This window comes from Mustela putorius, unplaced genomic scaffold (assembly GCF_011764305.1).
Source record: "Mustela putorius furo isolate JIRA1106 unplaced genomic scaffold, ASM1176430v1.1 tig00000145_pilon_pilon_pilon, whole genome shotgun sequence".
Classification (NCBI taxonomy): Eukaryota; Metazoa; Chordata; class Mammalia; order Carnivora; family Mustelidae; genus Mustela; species Mustela putorius.
This window is the reverse complement of record NW_025421294.1, coordinates 18,600,164-18,626,503: the sequence shown is the minus strand read 5'-3', so window position 1 is coordinate 18,626,503 and position 26,340 is coordinate 18,600,164. Positions and strand designations below refer to the sequence as shown.

General features: G+C 41.7%; 1 protein-coding gene across 6 annotated transcripts in view; it reads right to left on the bottom strand.

Moving 5' to 3' along the window:
- Positions 1–25,478, bottom strand: part of NR3C1 (nuclear receptor subfamily 3 group C member 1) — a 123,984-nt gene extending 98,506 nt beyond the window's left edge. For 2 of the 6 annotated variants that reach the window (XM_004744719.3, XM_004744720.3), the window contains exons 1-2: positions 24,114–24,251; positions 20,492–21,709 (exon numbers count right to left, since the gene is read on the bottom strand). In XM_004744719.3, the coding sequence (XP_004744776.1) occupies positions 20,492–21,693 (1,202 nt within the window). In that variant the 5' untranslated portion in view covers positions 21,694–21,709; positions 24,114–24,251. Of the gene's footprint in view, positions 1–20,491; positions 21,710–23,428; positions 24,013–24,113; positions 24,252–24,942; positions 25,289–25,340 lie in introns of those variants that run through there. The other 4 variants (XM_045075344.1, XM_045075343.1, XM_045075345.1 and 1 more) reach the window with 4 other exon arrangements.
- Positions 25,479–26,340: the final 862 nt, after the last annotated feature.

The following is a 26,340-nucleotide window of genomic DNA, read 5'->3' as shown; positions in this document are numbered from 1 at the left end:
TAACACTTCTGATGTTACTGAAGGCAAATTCAAACTTGACCTTTTTAAGACTTCAGCCTAAAGAAATACCTCAAAGAAGGGGGAAAATATAAGTTGAATACCTATGTACACACACGTACACCACAACACTGTTTGTAATAGCCAACAACAACAACAAAGAAGTTATTCTAAATTCCCTTCAATGGAGATCTAGTTAAACATAATAACAGCATATCCACCTAGGTATTAAAAGAAGGAAGTGGTTTTGCAGGGAAACAGAATACAGATTTAGTTTATATATAAACACGCAAACATACACATATTTTATAAATGGCATTACTCAACATTTTTAAACATTTCAAAGAATTAAAAATTGGGCACTTTTATTTACAAGTAGATTGCCAACTTCAGTAGACTATAAAAAATATCAAAGGTAATGAAAAGATTAGCAACCATCCTAAGAACATACTCTACGACAGGAATCTACGTCTCTGAGAACTGACTACCATATCAGTTGGCACTATGTATTGAACTGATTAATGAAAGAGGCAAGTATAAAAAAGGGCTTTAAAAAACTAAGAAAAGAGTTCTTATTTCAAAATAATCCTGTTAATTTCTCAATAGCGTCTGGATGAGTATTTGGGAGAATGTGAAACACAGGGCACAGTTTGGTATTTTGCAACTTTTTGCTATTTCTTCCTTCTTAAAGTAGGCACCGTGCTCTACTCTATTTTCATAAACCCTCACTGTTACTTGGCTTTCATGGGAGGCTCCCTGAAATGAGGTCTGTGCCAATTAGAATTTTTCTAAGGCAAAACAGGAAAAATCATTACCCATTTGAAAGGTGTAGAGAAAAAACAAAGCCAGAGTAAATGCAGATAATTACAGGAAAGCTGAAAAGGTTCTTGTATTTGACACACAAGAGCCATGGGAGAAAATAAAGTGAAATGTTAACGAACAGAGGAGGGGTAGAGCACCGCCCAGCTCCCGTCTGGCACACGTGGGTGACAACGGACTGTGGGAGCGAGGCCAGGAACCTCAGGCAAGTCCTCACACATGGACACGGGCGTCCTCTCAGAGCCAGGACCCGGGGGGGAGCCTCCTTCCTCCTGGCACAGGATTCTCTCCATCGCACCTCGTCCATGGACAGCGGCCTCTGTAGCTGTGCCCGTGTTCCCCCACAGGCCGCAGAAATGTCGGGCCAGACATGGTGGGCACGAGCGGCCAGAGCCCACAGGCCCTGCTGCTTCTGGCTTTACTCTTACATAACTGGGGATGCGGACGCTTGGGCTGTGGTGGGTTTCCCCTCGTGTCAGCAGAGGCCCGAGGCCTATGATCACCTCCATGCCAAGGCATCTTTGGTGTCCTTAGATCAGTGGCTCCAATCTCCCCAGTTCTGCAGAATACCTGAAAATGTTCAGATTCCTGGGCTCTACCTGAGAGGCATGCTACAGAAATCAGTTGTTTTCTTCCAGTATCCAGGCAAGAGCTTGGTATTACTTGTTCTTAACACCAGTCTTGATGGATTCACACTCTTGGACTTGAGGACACCAGGGTTTAGAAGTGGTGCATGAAGAATGACCAGGGGACAAAGATGAGCAACAATAAGGCACAGCCTGCTCCACCGGAAAGGGGCAGGGGGTTGGGTGGAGCTTCACGAACATGGGACTCAGGCATGCTGGGAAGGCTCTTTTGCCTCAAATTATCTCACCAGTTTTTTACTAAAAAAAGGAAAATATCTGAAATTCTACCGTTATGACTTCACTCCTTCCTTAAAGTTGGGTCGTATGTTAAAACAAAAACAGCCTTCAGTATTAAACTGTTACTTCTCACTGATGCAGCTAAAGTTCATTTGCTTCTTTTTTTTTAAGAAGCCACTAAAACAAAGCACATTTGTAGCAGGAGCAGGAGGGGGTGGCATGTATCCCTTGTCATGGAGGGGAAAGAAGGGCCGACTCCCCCAAAGGCCAGGACTCAGGAGGGTGGATTTTGTCACTTGCCTCAGGCCGGCTTTAGGGCCGTATCTAGGGAGCAGCTGCACGCTGGGGACAAGGCTTGACCCACAGGAAATGTGAATCTGCGTGAGGAAGAACCACCTGAGGATGTGTTACGCACTGTCCCTTCTCCCACACTTGCTTGACCCTTCTCTGACCTCAACACGCTCTAGCACCTGTTACAGCTAATTGTCTAATTACTGCACATATCTGGCACCATGTCTCCCCAGCCAGATGCAAGCTCCTCTGAGATCAGGAAGAACTTAGGAGTTGCAGAGTGCCACACTGAGCAGTGGGAGGTCCCCAGCAATACAGTCACTGACCACCAAACCAGCGGGTGACACTGGGGAGAAGCACTCTTCTCCTGCCGTCTCTTTAGGACCCCCTCTTTGGCGCTGAACTTTACTTGCCAGTCAATTTCTCCTTCTTTCCAATTAACCATCCTTCTCAACTTAAGTTCCTTCCTCAGCATAGGCCATTTCTTTTGGTTCTTGCAAACATGTACGAACAAGAAATCAGCACTGAACATTTTGGGAAAATATCCTTGCATCTCAAATATGTTTGGAGAAGACGAAATTCACCTCTGTTTATGGTTCAAAGCAGTCTTTGTAAGGAAGGAAATAGGGAAATGTTGACCAAAAGGAAAAGCAAAGACTGAAATCCATACAGCCCAATGGTTTAGTCTTAAAAATAAATAAATGAACAAACAACTAAGGGCTTCTAAACCAAGGACTTTTACTGTCCACACTGAAATATTTTCTCTATCATGAATCAAAAAAGTTGACTCAACTGTTCTTACAGTAAAGCATGATCAGAAACCTGAAAGGTAGCTACAGTGCAAATAGCAGCTGACTGCTTATGTTCACACCACTAGCTAATGCCAGTCTGTTTTCAGTTCTGGGACCTCTGCTGAGAAACGCAACAAAAACCCCAGCTAACATTTATGATTATCTGGATTCTGAAATATCTGGCTCTTTGTGTGAGTTGTGTGTGTGACCTTTTCCATTTCCTATTGGTAGGATGGAGAAAATGAAGTCATTTCTAGGTGTGACAAATCCCCAATCCAGTGTTAAGGCACCTGATATCTCTAAGAGGGACCAGAATTCCTAAAAAATAAAATCTAGATTTGAATTGTATCTTATCTTACAACTCTCATCACACAAAACACAGTGACTCCTACCCAAGGACACCCAGGGGTTTTCATCTTAATTATGGGCCTCTGCCATTCTTTTCTTATAGAAAAATACCCCAGTGAGTAGTCGCTTCATTTTAAGGACACAAGTAGTCAATTACTCCTCTTTTCTTATATACGTTCCCTTTCTTTTTATTCCACGGAAGTGACTAAGACTTGCACCCTGACTGAAGTGTGGGAAATACAATAAAAGCAATTTAATTTTGCATGAACAAAGCAATTATTTAAGTACTTAGTAGATACCTAGCCCTTTCTTTTAAACAGATTACACATGAAGAATCTGAAGTTCAGGGGCATCAACCACTACTGAGTGCCTAACAGAGAGGTTAGGTGGCTTATGCAGGGTTTCAGAAGGAAGTGCTACTGGAATTTGAACCCCAGTTAGTATCTAAATCCCACACTTTTATCCTTTTGGTCACGATGCCTGCTTTTCCACCCTGGGCAAGTTTCATAAGCAATTCGGAGTATCACCATCTGAAACATCAGAAATACCAAATGCACTCAATTCCTCTAACTACTGTGACAGATGGCCAGAAAACCTGCCTCCCCCCACCCCTCCCAATAGTCAAGCCTGTGCACTCTAACTTGGCAGCTCCTCTATCTCCTGAATTCAGACTGGTCTTGCGACTTGGTTTGACCAATTGCAACGTGGTGGAAGTCAGAGTTCTTTCTAAGCCTGGGTCTTAAGAAGTGTAGCATGCTTCTCTGCTGGTTCTTCTGGATCCCTGCTGCTATGTGCTGTGGGCAGGCTCTCGCGAGCCTGCTGAATAAGGACACCCAGCCAGCGGCCACAGACGCAGTGAGCCTCGCTGACATCAGTTGAGCCTGGCCAGTTCAGAAATGCCCGGTTGACCTGTTGACTCACGAGGAATAAATAAATGGTTCTTATTTAAAGCTCCTGAATTTCGGCGTGGTTATAGACCAAATCCCACCTGACATAATTCTCAAACAAATCCTTTCTGAAGAGAGAAAATTAAACAAAAAATCATTACTAAAAGATGCACTCAACATGGAAACTGTTGTTGATATAAAAATATGAGATGTTCAATATGTCCTTCATTACGTGACTTAAATTTGCAAAGTAAGGATGAAACATGTGACTCGATAAATTCAAGAACTTGCATGGTGCTTCAGTAGAGTTAAGGACTGGAGATATGGACACGAACAAGTGTGTGTGTGAAAATCGACACCCAGAAAGTGAAGTCCTTTTCACTGTGGGATTTAATTCATACTCAATCATAAAAAACTAATTTTTAAGTCCTCTTTTGAAGAGGAAGAACTTTGGCATTGAATTAGGACTTAGAGAGTTAATATTCTCTTTAAGAAAGAAGAAAAGAGATGCTGGCGAGGATGCGGAGAAAGGGGAACCTCCTACACTGTTGGTGGGAATGCAAGCTGGTGCAACCACTCTGGAAAACAGCATGGAGGTTCCTCAAAATGTTGAAAATAGAACTACCCTATGACCCAGCAATTGCACTACTGGGTATTTACCCTAAAGATACAAACGTAGTGATCCGAAGGGGCACGTGCACCTGAATGTTTATAGCAGCAATGTCCACAATAGCCAAACTATGGAAAGAACCTAGATTTCCATCAACAGATGAATGGATAAAGAAGATGTGGTATATAGACACAATGGAATACTATGCAGCCATCAAAAGAAATGAAATCTTGCCATTTGCGACAACGTGGATGGAACTAGAGCATATCATGCTTAGCGAAATAAGTCAAGCGGAGAAAGACAACTATCATATGATCTCCCTAACACGAGGAAGTGGTGGTGCAACATGGGGGGGTCAGGGGGTAGGAGAAGAATCAATGAAACAAGATGGGATTGGGAGGGAGACAAACCGTAAGTGTCTCTTAATCTCACAAAACAAACTGAGGGTTGCTGGGGGAAGGGGGGTTGGGAGAAGGGGGGGTGGGGTTATGGACATTGGGGACGGTATGTGCTATGGTGAGTGCTGTGAAGTGTGTAAACCTGGCGATTCACAGACCTGTACCCCGGGGGATAAAAATATATTATATGTTTATAAAAAAATTAAAAATTAAAAAAAAAGAAAGAAGCAAAGATATACAAAGAGATCAAATAAGCAATAACTTATTTATAATACCCCAAGAGTTTGTCAAGAAATTAGAAGATTGCTCTTCCTCAGACAGTGATTCTAATTTACCTTAATTAAGTTCCTAAGAGGTTCAAGTAGTAGAAGATCGACTCCAGAGAACACTGGTGAGGACTGGGGGTGGGGAGGCAGGAGTGGGAGAAAGCAAGACAGGAAGCACTCAGCACTCATTTTAACAAAACATCACACATGCATTTTTCAGTTCCTCTTCTAACTTATGGTCAAAAAAAAAAAAAAAAATCTGATAAAGGTCCCAGAGGTTCAAGTCTCCAAGACATAACTATAATTACTTAGTCTCAAAGGTAAGATCATGATGAAGCTAGTTTACTAACTACCAATTTATGGGGGAAAAAGAAAAAAAGCTTAAGAATAGGGTGGTATGGCATGAGAGACAGGGTCATCAAGCATCAACCTTTGGCATCAAGGAGCAGTCTCATCTCAGCCACCCTACCCAAAGTAATGGTGACATTTTGTGAGAGCTGGTGAAGTGTCAGACACTGTGCCGGGCACTTTGCATGCATTACCTCACTGTGCTTGTCTTAAAGGTGAGGGAAAGGAGGGTTCACAGGGTTATAAATTTGCTCGAGGTCACGGAATTCTTATGAAGATTCATACCCAGAGAGTGTGACTGTAGTCCCAATTCTGACCCACAATACTGTCCTAATGGTACTAAGCTTTGTTTTCCAAGGTGAAAAATAAGGACTGTATATCAAGACTGGCTCCTGTTGGAAATTTAGGATTCTGTGACAGCAAGAGGAGCACCTCCTTGTGGAATGTGTTTTGGATAGGGACAGGGGTTGGCACCTCTGCTTATGGTATATGCTAATATCGGCTACTCTATCTACTCCTTTGCTTCTACACTCAGGTACAGAAATGATGAAGCTGGTTTGGGAAACAAGTCTACTGCCCACAAGCTGTTCACCCCGGTCCGCTAGCCACCTCTCTGCAAAGGTCTGGTTGCCCCTGGGCTTTCTGTGAAGTGCCTGGCAGGGCAGGCATTAAATGAATGGATAATAACTCCACAGGCTTGGCTGGAAAGAGCCTGAAATTGGCTACCACGGTTTTAATACTTCCTACAAATCTTCTAAATGTACATCCAAAGACCATAAGCTCCACAAGGACAAGAGACTACAGGCCTCACTTCCTGCCCATCCTTTGTACTTTGAATTGTGCCTCACATATTCTAACAACTTAACTCAAGAGCTGTTTGTCACTGGATTGTTGTCACTGGCTTCCTACAATTCCAAAGTGCCCCAAAATGGGTAAAACATACGCTTAAAGGCCAGGTCACAGTATTCACTTCCTCTTCTGTATGATTCTTTGTTCAAACATCCAGCCACGAAATACATAGAGAAACCAGTATTAATTCAACAACTATTTATCGGGTACCTACTATGTGCTACTACACTGAGTGGGCAGCTGCCACAGGATACCATCAGGGGGATACAAAAAGTGAGGGGGGATGCGCAGGGCTATACAAAGTAAAGTGTAGAAAGTAAGTGGGCATTGATGTGGTCTAGAAGACTCCACAATGTTAAAAGCCAAGAGAAGGAGCTTGAATTGCGGACTACCACAATCCTCAGTTCCAGCATATGGCACCCTGGTACACTGTCATCAATTTTAGGATTTGTGGCAAAAATGTTAGTAGTAATCACTTTTGTATTTTCTTTGTAAAGAAAAAAAGCAAACACTGCCAGATTAGACTGAGGTTTGCTGTAATCCCCGTGAAAAGTAATTTGGAAGTACGCATTAAAGATGTAAATACACATACCACTGACTCAGCAACCCGACTTGGGGAGGAATCTATCCTTAGAAACCAAGTTGCTTCATGTTAAGTATTCATAGAAAAGGATGTTTACGGGAGCCTTGTTTGTAGTGGCAAAACTCTTTCAACAATGGAATGGAATACTCTACAGCTGTTAAAAAAGAATGGGATCCACAGGTATGGATCTGGAAGGATGTTCAGGATGTACTGCTGGGTGAGAAAAGCAAGTTGCAGAGAAGTTCTGTTCTTCTTTATAAGCAAACCACCCAGAAGGCCTTACGCATGTGTGTTTGTGCCGATATGGTGATATAGACAGGTGCAGGATAAGAGGGGAGACAGGCAGGAATGGGAGGAAGACAGAGGGAAAGAGAGGCAATGTGAATAAATTTAGTGATTAATGTTCTCGTGGTATAATTTTACTGAAGAGAATTCTGCCAGTTTTTTGCCAACTTTGAAAAGGCATTTGGAAAAATAAGAAATAAAAACAATTTTAAGAGAACTAGTTCACAGACTATCCCTATAAATTCACTTACACACAGAGCTTCTTTTCTGGACAAGAGAGAAGAACACGGAGTTGTACGAAACTGTGCAAAAACCAAACCCTCCAGGGGTTCTGAGTATTCATGGGGCTCCCTGCCATGTGCCACAGTTGTCATATGGGTCATAGTGGAAGGAACATGAAGAACCATTGGCCCATGAGCAACAGAACCACAGTCATTTTTTGATGAGGTAAATAAAAGTGAAAGCGGTATCACAGGAAGATTAATTTGGCAGTACAGTGCAGAATGGATGGAGAAGGGAGAGGTGGAAACTAAGAAAACAAGAGGCTACTGAGGTGCTAAGAATTCTAACTAAGGGATGACCAGAGTTTTTCCTGGTGTGCTGACTTCTTAGAGAAAAGAAACTTAATTTCTTCCTGGTTTCCAGCCTTTGTCTCCTACTCCAAGCCCAACCTCAGGGTCTCAGCGGTCTCAGGAGTGGGTTTCTTATTATTTACTTCAATATTTTAATCTAAATTTCAGAGACTGACTACGCTCTTAAATTTAGGGTTTCTTCTTTAAAAAAAAAATTATAAACGAATCACTAGTTTTGTTTTTTTATTTAGGAATTCACTGATTTCTCTTGACTTTGACTTCTGACAATGTTTACATACTTGAAGGACCAGCTTCAACAATGATTTCTTCTTTTTAGGATACTCTGTTCTGTCTCTTCCACCCCAGCTGACTGGACAGCATGAACTACTCTGTCTCCGCCCTGTTTAAACCTGCTGCCTCCTAATTCTCCGGCTATTCATTCAGTATCTTTTGTGGCTGCTCTCTTTGGATACTTTCCAGAGCTCTGTCCTTGGTTCTCCCCTCTTTTTTTCCTAAACACTAAAGCAGTTCATTCTTAAATGACCTCATCTGATTTCCTGGCTTTAGCTAATACCTACTTACCTTCCATTTTCTTTTTTTCTATGCCTGTCTTGACCAAATTAGGCTTAACTCTCCTACAACTCTTAGTAGAAGAGACAGCTTATCTTACTAATCTTTTGAGTTGCTGCTATATTCCATAGGCACAGTAAGTCAGAACAATACGTAGAAGGCGGCAAATCTTAAAATGTAACTAAGTTAGAGAAAGGTAATTTATAATTCAGGCAAAAAAAAGCTACCTCTTGGAATATTCAGTAATTACATACACACTTACATGAAAAATGGGCACACTGAATTCTTGCCTGACTTTCTAAGTCAACACAAATGCATATATTAGATACGTACTAGCATCATCCCAAATCTGAAACAGTGGAAAAACATAAAGATGACAGCTTCTATTATGAAAGGTTACTACTTTGAACAAGATAAATAAAAGAAAGCTAAACCTCAAACTTCATTTACAAGCTTTGGTTACCCCAATTTGTTCAATGGTAAATACCGGAGTTGTTCTAAGTCAGAAACTATGAAAAGTGGTCCATTTCAAAGTCATAAAGCAAATTTCAAGAATGACAACAATCAAAAACACATTTGCTTTATGTCTTCTATGTATATAGGAGCACTCATATATCTAGAAGCCAAAAATCTGGAGAAGAAAACCTGTGCTCTAATTCCTCCTAGTGAGGTTCATGGTCTGCTGACATTTCTACTTCTCTGCAAAGATAGAAGTGTGATCCATGCCTACACATCTTCTTGGTATATATATGTCAATTTTGTTTACTGGTATCTTCACCATGGATTTGCAGAAGTACAGGACACTGGCAGACAGTATCCCGCCCCCATGGAGCTTGTGGTCTAGCAGGTGAACAGGTAAGACACACACACAATCAGCCTAACATGGAAGGCAAGGGAACAGTGTGTGAAATGTACTGCTTCACACAGAGCAGTCTGAGAAGGTCTTTCTTATGGAGTTGACATTCAAGTGGAGACCTACATAAAGTGAGAGAATTAATGCGATAAATAAGAGAATGAATGTGGGTATCTGGGGAAAGAAGATTCTAGGCAAAAATTCCTCAAGTTTGAGCTCAAGCATGGGAGACGCAGAAAGAGGACTATGCTTCTAGAGCATAAGGAGCTATTAGGAGTAACTAGAAAGAAGGTGTTTAAGGCCAAGAGTGTGTAACCTTAGGCTATGCATTAAGGGTGAAAATCATGTTTTCTCCCTGTCTTAGATCACATAATGTATACAATGACAGTATATACACAGCAATTTCCTTCCTAAGTGATTGAAAGCTCCTGCTGGCTCATTCCTAACTACATAGTCCTCATCTGATGAGCTCATTCGTTCCATCTTTTCCTTCCTCTGTCTCAGATTCCTCGTTAGCACTCCTGTGCGTCCCCCCATGCTTTTTTTCCCCCCCAAAATAGCAGATTCAACTTCTGTTTCTGTTTCCCATTCATCCACACACTTTCCTCTTTGACGTTTCAGTCATGCCTTCCTGAGGAAGAGTTTAACCTCCCTCAGGTGCACATTTCAAAAAGCCAATTACACAGGGGCAGGGGGAGGGAGAGTGGAAGAGATACAGAGATCTGGTGATAGACAGAACATCACCAGACTGCAGCATGAGGTTGGGGATTTTCATCTTCTTCATCTCTGTATGCCCACTGCCTAGCTCCACCATCATCTGCGGCTGCTAGTGCAGTTGGGCGAACCTTCAATCTAGACGGTGTAAGCTAACTTCCCACTCCACCCGTCTCAAGAATTCCTTTCCCAGAACATGCCTTTGTAGTTCTTCCTCCTATTAACACGGTGTAGCTAGGCTGCTTATGTATTTCCCAGTGCTCACACAGAAATACTTGGGCACAGAAATATCAAATTTAACCGGACGCTAGTATTGGAATTTAGAACTTTCATTTTCCTTTTCCATGGATTTCCGAGTTCTAGCATACCCCTCCGGCTCCGTTTACTGTTTTCTCTTTCAAATGTTTGTGGTAGTTGCAAAACACTGTGCAACTCTGATAAATGACATTATGAATTAATGTCTAAAATACTGTGAATTAGAGATTGTTTCACCTATTTTTCTTCCTTCCCCTTATTATTTTTTTCTTATATTTAAAATCTAGAACCCATATAGACTGCACCAACACCAGACAACTGTAAGTGCTTAGCAATGAGAAACATTTTCTACCTAATAGGAAAACAGAATGTAAAAGAATGGTTACAAAAGTTATATCCCATTAAACATGCCAGTGCATATATCTTTATGAATTCCAAGGTTGGAATCTTAGCATTTTGTAAATAATAAACCTGACTAAATTTAGAAAATCGTGACAACTAAAATTCTCTTAATTTTTTTAAAGTACTTTCACTATGAGGAGGACATTTTATTCAGGTTATTAGGAATAAAGGAAAATGTATGAATTAACATGTGAACTTTATATTGTAGCTTTAACTCTCTATTTAACTACTTTATGGGTGTAAATAATTTGAGTGTACTTTGAGTTCTTGCTACATTGATTGTCAGGTAGTTAATTCCTTGAGGATTGAAATAGGAAATAGGAAATTAAGAGGAGATGAGGAATTACATGTAGGAACTTACTTTTTATTACCTATTGTCATATTTCCTTTAAGTCCAAGGGAAAGACAGGCATCTTATTTGAATATAAACGTGAAAAAAAACAGGCTTAGGTGTGAATACTATCTATTTTTTCTATAGTATGGTAAGAAAAGAGAACATATAAGCTATTAACATAAAGCTCCTGGATAGCTTAAAGAAAACAAATCAAACTTTAACCACTGAGCACCATCCATTTCAATACTGTCACCTGGGAAGCTAGGCATTTATTCCAGGAAAATTTAACACAGTTTTTAAACATCTATAGAAATACCTACATGCATTCTTTAAAATAAGCTCAACGAAAACAAATATTATAATGTGTGAAAGGATTAAATTTCTAAATTTCTGGAAATACTGAAATCACTTGGAATCAGATAAAAAAGGTAAAAGGTAAACCATGAAGCTAAGGACATTTTCTGATGAAGCAAGAACATTCAAGTGTTACTACAGTGTAATGAGTCCAGTTTCTTTTACGGCTTACAAAGTAGATCTGAAGGCAATTTTAAAAGAGGGATAATATGTAAGCCCTTCCAAGGTAGAGGCTTAGAAATATAACATTCACCTTGGGTTCCTGTTTAAGATTTTACTTATCTATTTGACAGAGAGATCACAGTTGGCAGAGAGACAGGTGGCTGGGCGGGGGGGGGGGGGGGGGGGGGGGCTCCCTGCTGAGCAAAGAGCCAGATGCAGGGCTGGATCCCAGGACCCTGAGATCATGACCTGAGCAAAGGCAGAGGCTTAACCCATTGAGCCACCTAGGCGCCCCTGGGTTTGTAAAAACAACAAACAAACAAACAAAACAAAACACCAAAAAACCCCCACAAAAACCAATGTATTTTATAGTCACACTTTGTCCTTAATAAATTCAGCTGAATTCCAGATGACAAATTTCACATAAAGTTTTAATTAAATTTTTTAATATTTCCTTTTAAAAAAGCTGCCTACTAACTTAAGTTATATCTTACATGGGCATGTTTACCATTTCAAACAGCCACTTAACTGTTTTCTGCACTTGATTCTTTGTGATATAAAAAAAGATTTATAACTTTGGTTTCATCCATCAAATTTTTTTTTGTTGTTTTATCACTTGATCAATAAAGAAAAAGTTATTAAATCTTGTCAAGTAAGTTACCTAATCCTCCCCAATGTATGCACTTAGGACAAATTTTGGTATTCAATATAGTCAGAAACTCCTTTCACACAGCTTTGCTAAATATAAAAAACGTGAAAAAAATTTGAAGCTATTAACTGCATTCTAATTTTCAGACAAATTCAAATTTCTTGGTGAAACTTAATGAATCTCTGCATAAATCATTTTGTAAGAATACCAGACAATAAAACATCAAGGGAACCTTCTAGCATTTATTAATAAAAACCTAACAACGTAGCCACTGTTATCAATATGCTATTAAATTTAGATGCCATACCTAATGAACAGAATGCACAGAAAAGCTAACAAAAAACCGAAACTGAAAAAAATTAATGTAAATACAATTACCTTGATGCTTGAAAGCTTTAAATATAGTCCTTATGGAACTGGAATCCATCAGCCTTCAAGGATCGCATATAGTAGACCCCGGAAAAATCTTAGTGACTAAGGAACAGGATATGCCTGACACTGGCACAGATGTCCTCCCGTACTTAGCCAACGAGGGTCATGCTGGTTTGAGCTCAGGAGACTTGGCAGAGCTTTAAAAATTCCACCTTGAATTTTTATAGTGCTTTTTAATTTTCAAAGTAAACATCCATGCACAAATTCTGTCAAGCAAAAATGCTGGGCACTCTGTATCTTACAGAAGCTGAAACTGTCACAGAAAACTTTAACTGACTACAATACAAACATACACAGGGCAGCAGAGGGTTCATTCTGCTTCTCCTATATATATTGTTTAAAGATTCACTGATAACAAATAAAAACTTATAAAGACCTATCGGGATTAAGTTTTTCTGATTATTCTTTTCTCTTGAAATGTCTCACTTTTCTACTTCTAAAATTAATAATAGCTGTGTTCTGTACCATATAGATAATGACAGAATCAATAACCTGATGCAGAAACTACAATTACAAACCCTCACTGGCTGCAAAGAAGTTTAAATGAGATGAATACATATAAAGAAAGCACTTAGCATGGGGCTGCCACTTACACACTCAACATTAGTGGGGGAGGAAAGGGTTAAAAACAAACAAAACAAAAAATATATATATATGTGTGTGTATATATATCTATATATTTGTATATATATAGATATATATATCTATATATAGGAAAGGATATAGATACTGTACATTTTTAAAATCCAAACTAGTTGATTTCATAGCAACTTTTATAGAACAGCTGGTAATCTGTATTATTTTTCAAGTCTCTAGAACTAGAGACCAGATGTTAAGAGAAGCCCGCTAGGGAAGTTTAGACAACAGAGAATGAGGATAATCCAACTTAGCAACACCACAAACTAATTCTGCAATGTTTCTTTAGACATTTTCTATGGGTCTCATTTCCTCATCTGGAAAAATGAGAATGTGGGAGCAGATGAGCTCTCAAGATCCTTTAGGCTCTAATCTGAAATCACTGTACTCAGCACATAAAACAAGCTCAGAGAACAAGACAGCCCCACCTCTCCAGCTCCAACAACAGTGTTTACCTATCATATTCTATGTACCACCAATTACACTAATTCTTATAAAAATACCAAATCCTGGGGCGCCTGGGTGGCTCAGTGGGTTAAGCCGCTGCCTTCAGCTCAGGTCATGATCTCAGGGTCCTGGGATCAAGCCCCACATTGGGCTCTCTGCTCAGCAGGGAGCCTGCTTCCTCCTCTCTCTCTGCCCGCCTCTGCCTGCTTGTCATCTCTCTCTGTCAAATAAATAAATAAAATCTTAAAAAAAAAAATACCAAATCCCTGTTCGACTTTTGTCTTGTACTTGATAATGAACAAAAAAAGTCAAAATAACCAACCTAAGTGTGCCATTCCCTATCCCACTGCCTCCTTCACTAGTGATAGATTAAAGAGGATTATAGATTTTTAGAAAAAGAGACACACACATGTGTTAAGAAAATAATTCATCTATAATTGTCAAGAAAGTACTTTGACTCCACAGTATCTAATCACTCGAGGTCAAAGACTGGCTGTGCTCAGCCTTAGAACTTAAGTCGTCTGATTTTAAGTCTAGTTCTTTCTTATTTAACTAAATGAAATTGGAAGGAATATGAAGGTTCTTTTTTTTTATATAAAGTTTAGTGATGGTGATATAGAATTCATCGTTAAATTAGAATAATTATATTTTTAAATGTAAGAATTTATAATAGATTGAGATTATATCCTTAAAAAAGTAACATAATTGGTATATAATCATTTTAAAATTAAAGAAGCTTTTATCTTTTATATCTTTTATAACTACAAAGAAAAACAACATTAAAACAACAGTAACAAAGTCTGTCCATAACAAACTGGTAGAGCTTTAATGTTTGACATGTGATGATCATAAGGTCACAAGTCACTGCACTGCCCCAACAGCATGAAATAATAAATCAGAAACTGAACTGGATGTCATTTCAAAATAGCTTTAAAAAAAATGGCTATCAAACACACTTTCATAATAGCCACTGTTAAATATTAAGGATAATTATGAAAACTAGTAGAAAGGCTCTTTTTTTATTATAAAAAGGAGTAAAAGTTAACATTTATTGCAGCCCACTATGTGTCATTCAGCATATTCAAGTGGAACGCTCAAAATGTTACAAAAATAAAAATTCATGTTAAGACCGTGTGCTAAACATCTGCAACTAATCCTATCATTAAACCTTTCTCTCCATACACACACACACACACACACACGTATTTTAGTGCCTTACAGAATAAATTTTAAAAATTCTAAAATAAGAGGTACTTTCACTAAATTTATTGATTAGACACTATCTTACATATCTTGATACTGGCTCAAAAGTGTTTTAAAGCTCTCAAAATTAATATTTGAATGACTCTGAATAAGTATACTTAAGCATACAGCTCTACCAAGATAACGGATTAATATTTAAATTGGCCCAGAAATAAAATTAGGGGATCACAGATCACATACCCACTCAGAATAATTGGCATGAGGACTAGATTGCAATACAAATAGTTGTAATGACTGTACTGCAATACAACAGTTGTACAGAACCCCCTGATTTATTCTATCTACCTACCACTGAATAAAAATTTAATTACCTCAATATTCCAGCAGAAAAATACACAGCCTCTGGAAATATGTTACTAAAGAAAACGGCTGCCTTCTACAGTCACATGACAGTGTACGGGAAAGTGGAACAGTAAATACAAAGTGGTTCTATCAATGTGCAATCATGACTATTTCAACTTCATTACAGTAACTAGATTTTCATTGATTAAAGAGCAGATAAAGTAAAAAGGGACAAATATGAACTTGATCTTAGCTGGAATTATGTAAAAAGAATTAAAATGTCCACTGCATACTTGTTTTGGTAAGAAAGCACAGCAAAAGACAACAGCGTAACCCTACATAGTTAGGGCTATACTGCCACTGAGGAGCTTAAAGTTTCCACCTCAAATGGAAGCAGCTCAATTTTAATTCTGGTTTAGTGCACAACCTCATACCATAAACACATCCCCTCGTTTCTCTTCAGTCTTCTGAATTTCTTGACAGTTGATCCGCACTGCTGGTTTTTGGAACGTTCTTGGGTATTTCTAACCCTAACTATTTCACACTTCTAGTGCTCCTCCCTCTCCCAACGCTTTGCCTCCAAAACCGCTCAATTCACAAACTCCCCAGGAGATCTTGCATTTAAGGGACACATGAGATGGCAGTAAAATGAGGACGATAGTCTGTCAAAATTAGGTCTTTGGAGGTTGAAATCACGGTCTACAACTAACTTTGAACTACTATAAAATTGTTTATTTTCTAAAATATATACTTTAATGAACAAAATGAAGGAAAAGTCTCCGTTAACAGTCACATTCTAATCCATTTCAGCATAGAAATGATCAAAGAGAAAAGAACACTCAATGGATTTTTTTCTTTAAATGGAAATTCTCAATAGGAATATTTTTATTTACTTAAAAAATACAAAACATAAGCAGAATGAACCAGAAGAAAATGAGAGCAGTTGGCTCTTTGAAACTACAGAAATAAGGGCATGGGCTTTTAAATCCTTCTGAAGGGTCAATAATCAGGAATTGATTTTTTTCTTTTTCAGCTATAGCTTAATTCAACAATAATATTTCTTGAAAACTCTAGTGCAACACAATTCACTAACATGTACTCTGCCTGACTCAAACATGGAAGCAGGTGCCTGTTACTATGGCAAATACCTGTAAATACTGCAATTACCGGAATGCATAAGTGACAGTACATAAGAAGAACTCACTGCTAATTAAAACTAGGTGTGATCTTTTTAAGCAAGAAAAAATATGTTTTAAGAACTATGCCCCAGACTTTTTTAAACCAAATACAAATTAAGATTTCCTAACAACTAGGCTATTTCAATCACCTGCAGGCCAGAGTGGATTTAGACTTATATAACCAACCAATTAATACAGATGCTCTTTCACATTAGGTACTCATACTAAAATAAACTCTTTTGATCCAATCTCTCCTTCACTAAAATCTCTAAAGGCCCCTACAGTGATCTCCACCCACATGTGAATTTCATTATTAATACAATTTGCACTTAACCTACATTTATGCAAGGTATGTTACAGAGTAAGTCTTTCACAAAATTTATACATTCCATGATATATTTAAAGTGGTCCAACTAAAGTATCTATAACACCCAGAGACAAAACACTAACAGCTTCATAGTACACATTATGTACTGTATCAATTATACCAATATAATGACCCAAGAAACATTTTAAGAAGTAATTTCAATAAAATATGACCACATGCCAATCAATTATTTCCACATCCCAGTCGTTTCACACTAAATTGACACACCTGAACACAGAGTACTTTTTTTTACTAAAACAGCCGTAATAAAGTACAAGTGTTAAAAATGAAAAAGATACTTATCATAAAGCTAAAAATAAGTATGTAAAATAACCTAAAGCAAATCTCCTTTAACATGAAAGCCAAAAAGACAATGAAACACTCACTGCCAGAAGCTTTGGAAGGAGAGGAAAAACAAAAAGGTAGGAAGTTAATCAACTATCCTTTAAAAAGGGGGGTAATTACAGCCAAAACAAAATCTCTTCCTTATGCCTCTTTTTGGAGAAAACATTTAGCACAGCATTAATAGGGAAAAAAAGGGGGGTGGTGGTGGACAGAATTTGCTTCGCTCATCCTGTGTTTGTACAGGTCTTCAATTTCATTACGTTAATAAAATTGGACACGGATGCAATTAATACTGACAGATGTTTGAAATCTACATAAATGTTCAGAGCTTTATAAATCAAAGCCCTCTGCTCTCCCTAAGACTGAGTTTACAAAGTCATCTTGTACCATTCCTTCTCTTCAACAATCTTACCCTTCACAAGATGGTCAACCTTTTAACACTCAAATTTCAACGTAATCCAAATAAAAGCTCTAATTCTAAAACCACTTACTCCTCTGCCTCCCTTCAGCAACTTCACCATTAATGCTTCAGTGCAAAAATGTGTTTTCACGGAGATTGTAGGTTTATGCTCAATTTGTTGAATTAGAATTTTGGTATTTAAAAATCATATTCAGTTAGTAGGGCTAGTTTATTTTACTTTAAGAATGTATGTGAATATCCCCATGCTTTCTCTTGTTTTCCTATCAGTGAACTTAATCCTTACAAAGAAAATATCTGACTATACTCAACCATGACCAGTCACAATTTTACAAGTAAATGTGAACTGGATGCTAACGTACGTTGACAAATTCATAGGGGTTATCTTCCCTGGCAAAACAGAGTGTAAAGTGTTTTGGTTTTTCAGCATTTTGAGAAAAAGCAATTTTAGGTGACAGCTTAAAAAGTCAAATTACAATTTATTTTTAATTAAGCAAGGAAAGCAAGTGAAGTTATTAGTGGCACAGAGTATTCTCAAGTCAGAAAGTCAGTATTCACTATGTGTTGTGGTCTGAACATGTTGATCACTTAGGTTACTGCTCATAGCTACTGTCTGGGGAGAACCACAGAACATATAGAGAAGAGAAAGCAACCAATTTTAGTTATATCAGGGCCCTTGTGTGGAAACAATAGACTGATTCAATGCTGGTTAGAAAAGAAACATTGTTTCAATTTACTTGGAAGCAGCTTTGTTCTGGGTAATCACGGTTCCCCATGTTAAGTTAATGCCATAAGGTATGAAATTTTCAAACATTAGCACATTATCCTGTATAAGATATTACATCTTTTCATCAGCACACAAACTACTGGTTATAATTAAAAATCACACATCAGTATTAAATTAATCATTTCATTGGATATTAAATAATCTCTGAAGAGCCACATCATCACTGCTTTACCTATCACCATAAAGTTATTATAAGGCTCAAATTAAAAGTGAAGACATTTTATATGCAATAAATTCCTATGAAAGGCATTGAGGTTATCTTTAATGATTTAAGGGTATCTATGTTCATCTAAGATTTGTGCCCCAGATCCTAGATTTTACAAGGCTTAATCAAAGTTCACCATGAATGAAAAATGGTTAAGTCTTGTTCCACGCCTTTTTTCTTTTTCTACAGTAAGAAAAATGAGAACAGTACTATGGTGATTATTAGAACAAAATGCATTAATAATCCCCAAAGAGTTTCTCAGAATATATTATGTTTCTTTGTACAATTACATGTTTTATAAATTAGTGTAATAGTTTCCTACAGATAGCTCAGTCCAATCAACTGCACTTATTCTTCAGGACAAGCACACAGAATCATTACTTCCACTGCCAAAATTCTGGGATTGAAAATTTAAAACACAGCATGTCTTTTAACATTTAAACACTACAGGGTAAGAAACACCTCAAATCTCCTTACTGAAAACATTTTAAGTCTTCCATTCAGAATGACAACAATGAAAAGTTGAAGTAGTGTTCTAAATAAAAGATTATTGCTATTTAAATAGATTACTAGCTAGTTTACATGAAGACACACAAAAACCAAGGTCTTTTCTTTTTAAAGGAATAGAACATAGCCTAAACCTAAGTCTGAATGTTTTCTCCACAGGAAAACCTTCCTCCTTAAAGAGGATAGAAAAGAGACACATCAGTGTTAGGATCTATCTTTAAAAGAAAAAGTATCTTAAAAAGGGTTTTAAATAAAATCTTCACTGACTAATTATTAGGAAAAATGAATTCCACTCACATTAAACAAACAACCCCCCCCCACAGAAAAGCTCTTGTACAGATCCCTGTGTACTACTAAGTAAAGCCTTTCAAAACAAAAAACAAAAATCAAAAAACCCCAAAAACAACAACAAAAAACACCCGCAACAACTGATTAAGCAATCTTGTGTCTCTGCAATCACGTTTTTTTGTATTTCCTTCACACTACCGAAAATGTGATACAAAACCCAGACTTGGGGACAGGGGTAGAAGGCAGAAAACTTAACCTCTATCAACAGATACACCTAAATTTAGCATCTTTTCCTGGTCATTCCATTTTAACAGACCGCTTTCAGATCAAATGGAAATGTCAGTATACTTATAAAAGACTGAGAAAAAAAGAAGAGAAATCAAATGACAGTTGAGAATCAAGGCTTCACAATGTTGGCCACCACATATTGATTTGAGAACTTGTAGGAACTTTTCTAAGTTAAATTTTGTTTTGTACCATGCTGCCACCAATTCCTTTCTTAACAAGACTGAAGAACAGACACAACCATGTACTTTAGGTTGGAAACTCAGCGGGCAAGTCCCATGTCTAAGGCTACGGTCAGGTCCACTGCTCACTGCATTGCTTTAGCAATCTCAAAACTCAAAAGTCTACCACAGATGGTTCAGTGTGAAGAAAAGGCTCATTGTCACATCGTCCATTTTTAACCCTTTACCCTCCTCAAGCTAACATCTCACAAGTGTACGAATACAGCACACACTTTTGCTTCCATTAAGTATGAATGGTACTTTTCACTTTAACATAAAAGCGTATTTTAAAAACACAGTAATGGACCCACACAATTATTAGATATGAAACTCCCTTGAATTTATATCATTTTTACTCAAAATACCTGTTAACGAGCAACATTATTTTGAATTTTTAAATAAAATGTGCAACTACAGGCCAATAGGATACTGAATGCCATTCTTTCAGAGAAAACTTGAAATGCTTATGTACAGATAAATCACTTGGGCTATATCTTTCAACCATGCCTCCTTTTCAAAGGACTTAGTAAACTTAGTAACTCGAAAAAAGCACATACAAATCACTGAATATTTAAGTCTATCAAGCCATTTCATATCCATTCTTAAGAAATAGAAAATCATTCTTCTTACCTTGAATAGCCATTAGAAAAAACTGATCGACCTGGGAAGTTCAAAGTCCCCAAGGAAGCCAAGCTGTCATCTCCAGATCCTTGGCACCTATTCCAATTTTCTGAACCAACAGGAATTGGTGGAATGACATTAAAAATGGGCTTCTGATCCTGTTGTTGAGAAACGGATGCTGTATTCATGTCATAGTGGTACATCTGTCCCCCAGAGGTACTCACACCATGAACAGAAATGGCAGACATTTTATTACCAATTATATTTGCCCCAGAAAAGCTTCCCTGACAGTAAACTGGGCCCAGTTTCTCCTGCTTAATTACCCCAGGGGTGCAGAGTTCAATGAAATCTTCTTTTTCTGTTTTCACTTGGGGCAGTGGCACACTGTTGGGGCTTGATAAGATCAGTTCTCCATTATCCTTAATTTTAGGTTTAGTGTCCGGTAAAACAAGAGGCTTACAGTCCTCATTCGAGTTTCCTTCCAAAAGGAATGGATCATCCTCTCCTGCCAAAGGAGAAAGCAAACAGTTTTCATCTATCAAGAGGTCTGATTTCCAAGGGCTCTCACTCGCCTCATTCTCTGGGGACCCAGAAGAGAACTCCAAATCCTGGAGTTTTTTCCTCCAAATGTCAAAGGTGCTTTGGTCTGTGGTACACAACTTCACATTGCCCCCATTGGAGCCAGTCTGGCCTTTCAAATTTTGCTGTTCTGAAGACACATCAGAGAGAGTTTTTGAAAATTCCCTTTCCATGGGCGCAGCGGAAACAGCAGTGGACGCTGAGCTCTTGGGGTTCTCTGGAACACTGGTGGATCTGTTGAGGTTTGCGATGCTTTCTTCCAGAAGCCGAAAGTCTGTTTCCCCAGAGGAAAGGCTGATTTGGCCCTGCTGTGGGAATCCCAGGTCATTTCCCATCACTTTTGTTTCTGTCTCTCCCATATACAATCCCATTGAGAGGGAAACTGCCTTGGACAGATCTGGCTGCTGTGCATTGCTTCCTGGGCCTTTTGGAAAATCAACCAAAAGTCTTTGCTGCTTGGAGTCTGACTGAGAAGCAGCAGCCAGTGAGGAGGGTGAAGATGCAGACACCTTCACAGTAGCTCCTCCCCTTAGGGTTTTATAGAAGTCCATCACATTTCCCCTCTCCCGACCAAGAACACTGCTAGAGATTTCTTCTTTACTGGGGGGACTTAGTGATTCCTTGGAGTCCATCAGAGATTATCATCAGCTACCAGGTTGGGGGTGGGGGGAGAAAAGAAAAAAGAAGGGGAAAAATATAAGCTATAAAGTCACATTATCTTAGTGATCTGATTAGTAAGAGCCTGTTAAATGAACCTTTTAGTTAACTCTGAATCTAATTCCTTGTTATCAGAAAAGTAGTTTCTCTCTTCCAGAATAAAAAACATGTCCCCTGCTCTCATTCAGTGTGCCACATTTAAAAGAACAATGCAGTTCAATTGCACAGCTGAGGGCAAAATTGTATCAAACTAAGCTTGGCTATTCATCTTGCCACTCACAGAACTGTAACTTTGTTAATCACAGACATTATAATTCATTACATCTGATTATTCTAAAGGTTCAAATTGATGTCAAAGTATTTCATTTAAAAAGAGCATGATCATTAAAATTCCTACTTCCTTTCAATCAGTCAAGGCTGTTTGCTTTTCTGATAAATACTATGATAGAGTTTGCTCTCAAACTGCTCACAAACTTCCCTCCTACCTGCTGGTCACACAACAAAACCTTTGGTACAATCTATTGGTAAACCATGCACATTTTACTTGAAAAATAAGCAATGATGATTTTCCAATAAACTGAGAAAGACTCTTACTTTTAACCCCAGTTTCTTACTCAATGTGTCAGTTTCAAAGTGCCTGCCTTCAAATTTCCGACATAGCAAATGAAATGCATTGTATATAGGCCAACTAAAATTTGAATTTTAACAAGTAGAATGTGCAGTAGCTTCTCACTACAATTTCAGCTTATTTAAATACAACAAATACAGTTCTCTGGAACCTTACAACATAGTAAGACCTAAATGAAGCTACATTTTTAAAATCGCTTAAGACCCTCAGAATGAGATACTATTATACCTTTAAATTAAGATTTTTTTCTTTTCCAAATAACGAGGTACTAGAAACAGGAAAACCCCACAACTGTAAAATCAAGTTCATATACATCCAGGTAAAAGAAGAGCCAGTAAAAATGCTCAGAATAATTTTCTCTGTATTGTAAACCTTCACCAATCCCCACTCAAAGGCTGTTCTTGAGAGTATTAGGTTGGTAGTATACGGTTTATAATCAGGATGCTCTAAGAGGTAAGAGAAAGCTTTGATAAACACATTTGGGACATCATAGTCAAACCCTATCCAATTAAAGGAAACTTCTGCGCACGGAGACCTTGCGAGGCATAAACTTCACGGGCCCTCACGGAACGTGGACTGCGATTAAGGAAGAGAGAAGGCTGACGACCTGCTTCTACACTCCTGAGGGTAAACTGCTCATCTCCCCGCCGCTCCGCCGTGTTTATCTGATAACGATCTCCAAACACAAGCTATCAAATGGAGTCTAATGAATTTCCACGCCGCTTTGACAGCTGCCCTCAAACTCGAAACCAAAACAGTATTTCATAAGACGAAACGATCCCTCCAACGACTTTAGCCCCCAGTTTAAACTGCAAATAACTGTCACATTAATAGGCATTAATGAACCCTGCCAAGGGGTCTTAAGCGGTATTACAAGGCGGCAGTTACCCAGCTTGCGGCCCGAAACGTCAAACTAGCGCCGGACAAAAAACGCACCACAGAACTATTCTGGCGAGGGAAGGGCTTTTTCTACAAGGGGCCACTCCGGAGCGTCAGGCGCGCAACGATGCCAAGCGCCGAAGAACAAACCCTCTCCCCGGGGAGAAAAAAGTGCAAGGGTGAAAAGAGAAATGTGTCCAGACCTGTTGAGTTCTTTCTCCGACACGCCCACTTCTACCAGATAACGCCAGCCCCGGCCGAAGTCTCCAAGTTGCAGGCTGTCAGCCCCTGCGTGTGTACACTCACTCACTCTCACACAACACACACACACGCGCGCGCGCGCGCACACACACACACACACACACACACACACACACTCCCTGCGCGCCTGCCAGAAAGGAGACGCGCTGGAGCCTCGACAGAAACCCTGATCGCGCTTGGGAGCACTAGGGTGGAGTGGAAATATTCGGCCCAGCAGAATTTAAACGCGGCTCGGCGTTCGCCATAAAACGGGTGTTTGGGCGGCCTCCCGGGAGGGCACAGAACAGGGTATTGGGGGGAAGGGGGTTGCAGAAGCCCGAATTCCGCGCCAAGGAACCAGAGGACGGAAAGCCGGGGCAGCTCAAAGAGCCTCCACTCGCAGAGAGCTCAGGTTCCTCCCCCTCAGCCCGATCCGGAGACGGCCGCCGAGGGAGAGGAAGAAGCCTGCGCTGTCACCCGCGCGCTGCCCTTTCGTCACTATCATCCTGGCCCCACCAGCCCCCACCCCCATTCCCGGAGGCTAATAAAAGTTTGCAGGCTCCCGGGGCGGCCCCGCGTCCCCCACCCGCACCTCTGGAGAGCGAGCGCCCCCGCGGGCCCCGGCCCCCGGCCCTCCCCACCTCTTACCTCTGGCAGGGGCGCCGATCACCCGCCACCGTCCGCAGCTCCCACCGCAGCCGAGATAAACAACTTAACGTGTGAAAACAGGAGGAGCAGAAGGGAGAGGGTTTTTTTTTTTCTAAAAAAAGGAAGTAAACAGCCGCCCCCTTCGCCATGGGGGTGGGGAGGGGAGAGCCCCTATTTGAGAAAGTCTCCCATTCCCTGGCTGACAAGCCAGCCCTCCCGCTCGGCGCAGATCCCCGCGAGCCCGGGTTCTCAGGCGCGCGTCCTCCGTCCCGGCGCCCCGCCGCTTCGGCCGCTCCGGGTGCGGCGTCTCCTTCCACCCACCAGAATCCGTCCCCGACGGGCGGGCGGTGACTCGGGATCCAGTCACAGACTCGAGCTCGCAAAATGGAGGAGGAGGAGGAGGAAGAGGAGGAGGAGGAGGGGAGGGAGCGCGGACACGCGAAAGGGCCGCCCGACCGCGCCAAGCGAGCGGGACCGATGGGGAGGGGGGAGGGCGGAGGCGGCGCCACGGCTCGCACACACTCGCACACACACGCGCTCCCACTCCACCCCCGGCCGCTCCCCGCCCGAGGGGCCGCGCGGCGGCGGGGAACGGTGCAACCTGTTGGCGACGCTCGGCAACTGCAGGGGCGGCCGCAGCCCCCGCCCCCACGCCCTCCGTGGGGGCCCCGCCACCCCGGTCCCGACGGCGCCTGCACGCCCCCGGTCCCCCGGTCCCCCGGCATGGCCGGGAAGTGGCTGCCGGCCGCCGCCCCCCGCCCCCGAGCGCGCGGGACTTCCAGTCCCCCCACCCCCCGGCAAAGAGAGGTGGCGGCAGTTGGGGGCCGACCTGGTCTCTCTAGGGCGGGCTTGGGAGCGAAGCCGAGTTTCTCTAGTTTGTCTTCTTGCTGCCTCCTTCCCGCCCCCGCCCAGCTCCGCGACTCCCGACCCACTCTGGAGCTGGCTCGGTCCCTCGGCGGCGACCGCCGTCAGCGCCCCTGCGGGTGACAGCGGGCTGTCCGGCGGGTAGAGGGGGCGAGGCGCGGCCCGCAGCAGCGCCGCCGGGGTGGTCCGTGTCGCCGCCCCGGAGCCGAGTTGCACGAAGTGTGTCACTTAGCGCGGGGCTACTAGGGTTGCACGGAAACGGTGCCGCAGCGTGTCCGCCGCTCTCGGGGCCGGACCGCCAGACACGCCCTCTGGGGAGGCTTGTGGAGGGGAGGGCAGAAGAGGGGGTCGACGCATACGTACTCTTGGCCCTGGGGGAGTCCCTTGCCCGCAGGTCCCCCACCACCGCATCGTCTGGGCGGCCGCGTCCGCAGCCGCCGCCGCCGCCGCGCTCTCCCACTGGGAGAGAAGTTGCAAAGCAAACCCACCCTCCCCCGCGCTCCGACCGTCCCCCACCCTTCTCCCCGAGTCTGCGAGGCGGCGGCGGCGGCGGCAGAAGGAGGCGCCGCCTGCCAAGTTCAACCCCCACCCTCCCTCCCTGCTAGCGCGCTCACACTTGAAGGAAGTTGCATGCCAAATGCAAAAACCTCCGGCGAGCTGAATTTCTGTGCACTTTTTTATTATTATTTTTAAGGAAAGCAGGGGGTGGCAGGCCGAAAATCAAGTTGCAGGCGAAACAGTAAGTTGCTTGCAAAGTACGTCCTCCTTCCCCCGCAAACTCCTGACCTCTCCTTCCACCCCCTCCAGGGCCCGCGTCCAAGTTTCCCGTGGAGGCCCCTCACGGAATCTTGACATTTGCTGCACTCCACTCAATGGGTCGCCCACCCTTTCGTGTATGCGGGACCCTTGTCCCTCCAAACGAAACAAAACACACGCAGCTTTAAAATGTCAGCCTTTAACTCCCTCCAGCTGTTCCCGTTACGCGCCTCCCCCTCAGTCCGAGGGAAACACGTGGCCTGTCCCCAAGGAGAGGGGCGTGGGGCCGGGGGAGTCCGCGCTGGAGACGCCCGCCCCAGCTCCCTAAACCCAGCTTGCCGCATCCAGAGGGCTTGGGCTTTGCCTGGAACGAGCCTCCTACCTTGTGCGACACTTAGTGTGATTTTTGTGACTCGGGGAAAGGTTGTGCTGTGTTGCTTTAGGGTTTGGGGCGGTAACTTTTGCGCCCCCACAGGTGACAGCGCTTGCCAGCTCATGACGAGGGCGGAGGCTGCCGCAGCTCCACCTAGTCCCTGCCGGAGCGCTCAGCGGCAGCCACTCACTCCTCAGGCAGCACTCAGACGCTAGCAGCGGCCGCCTCTGCTCT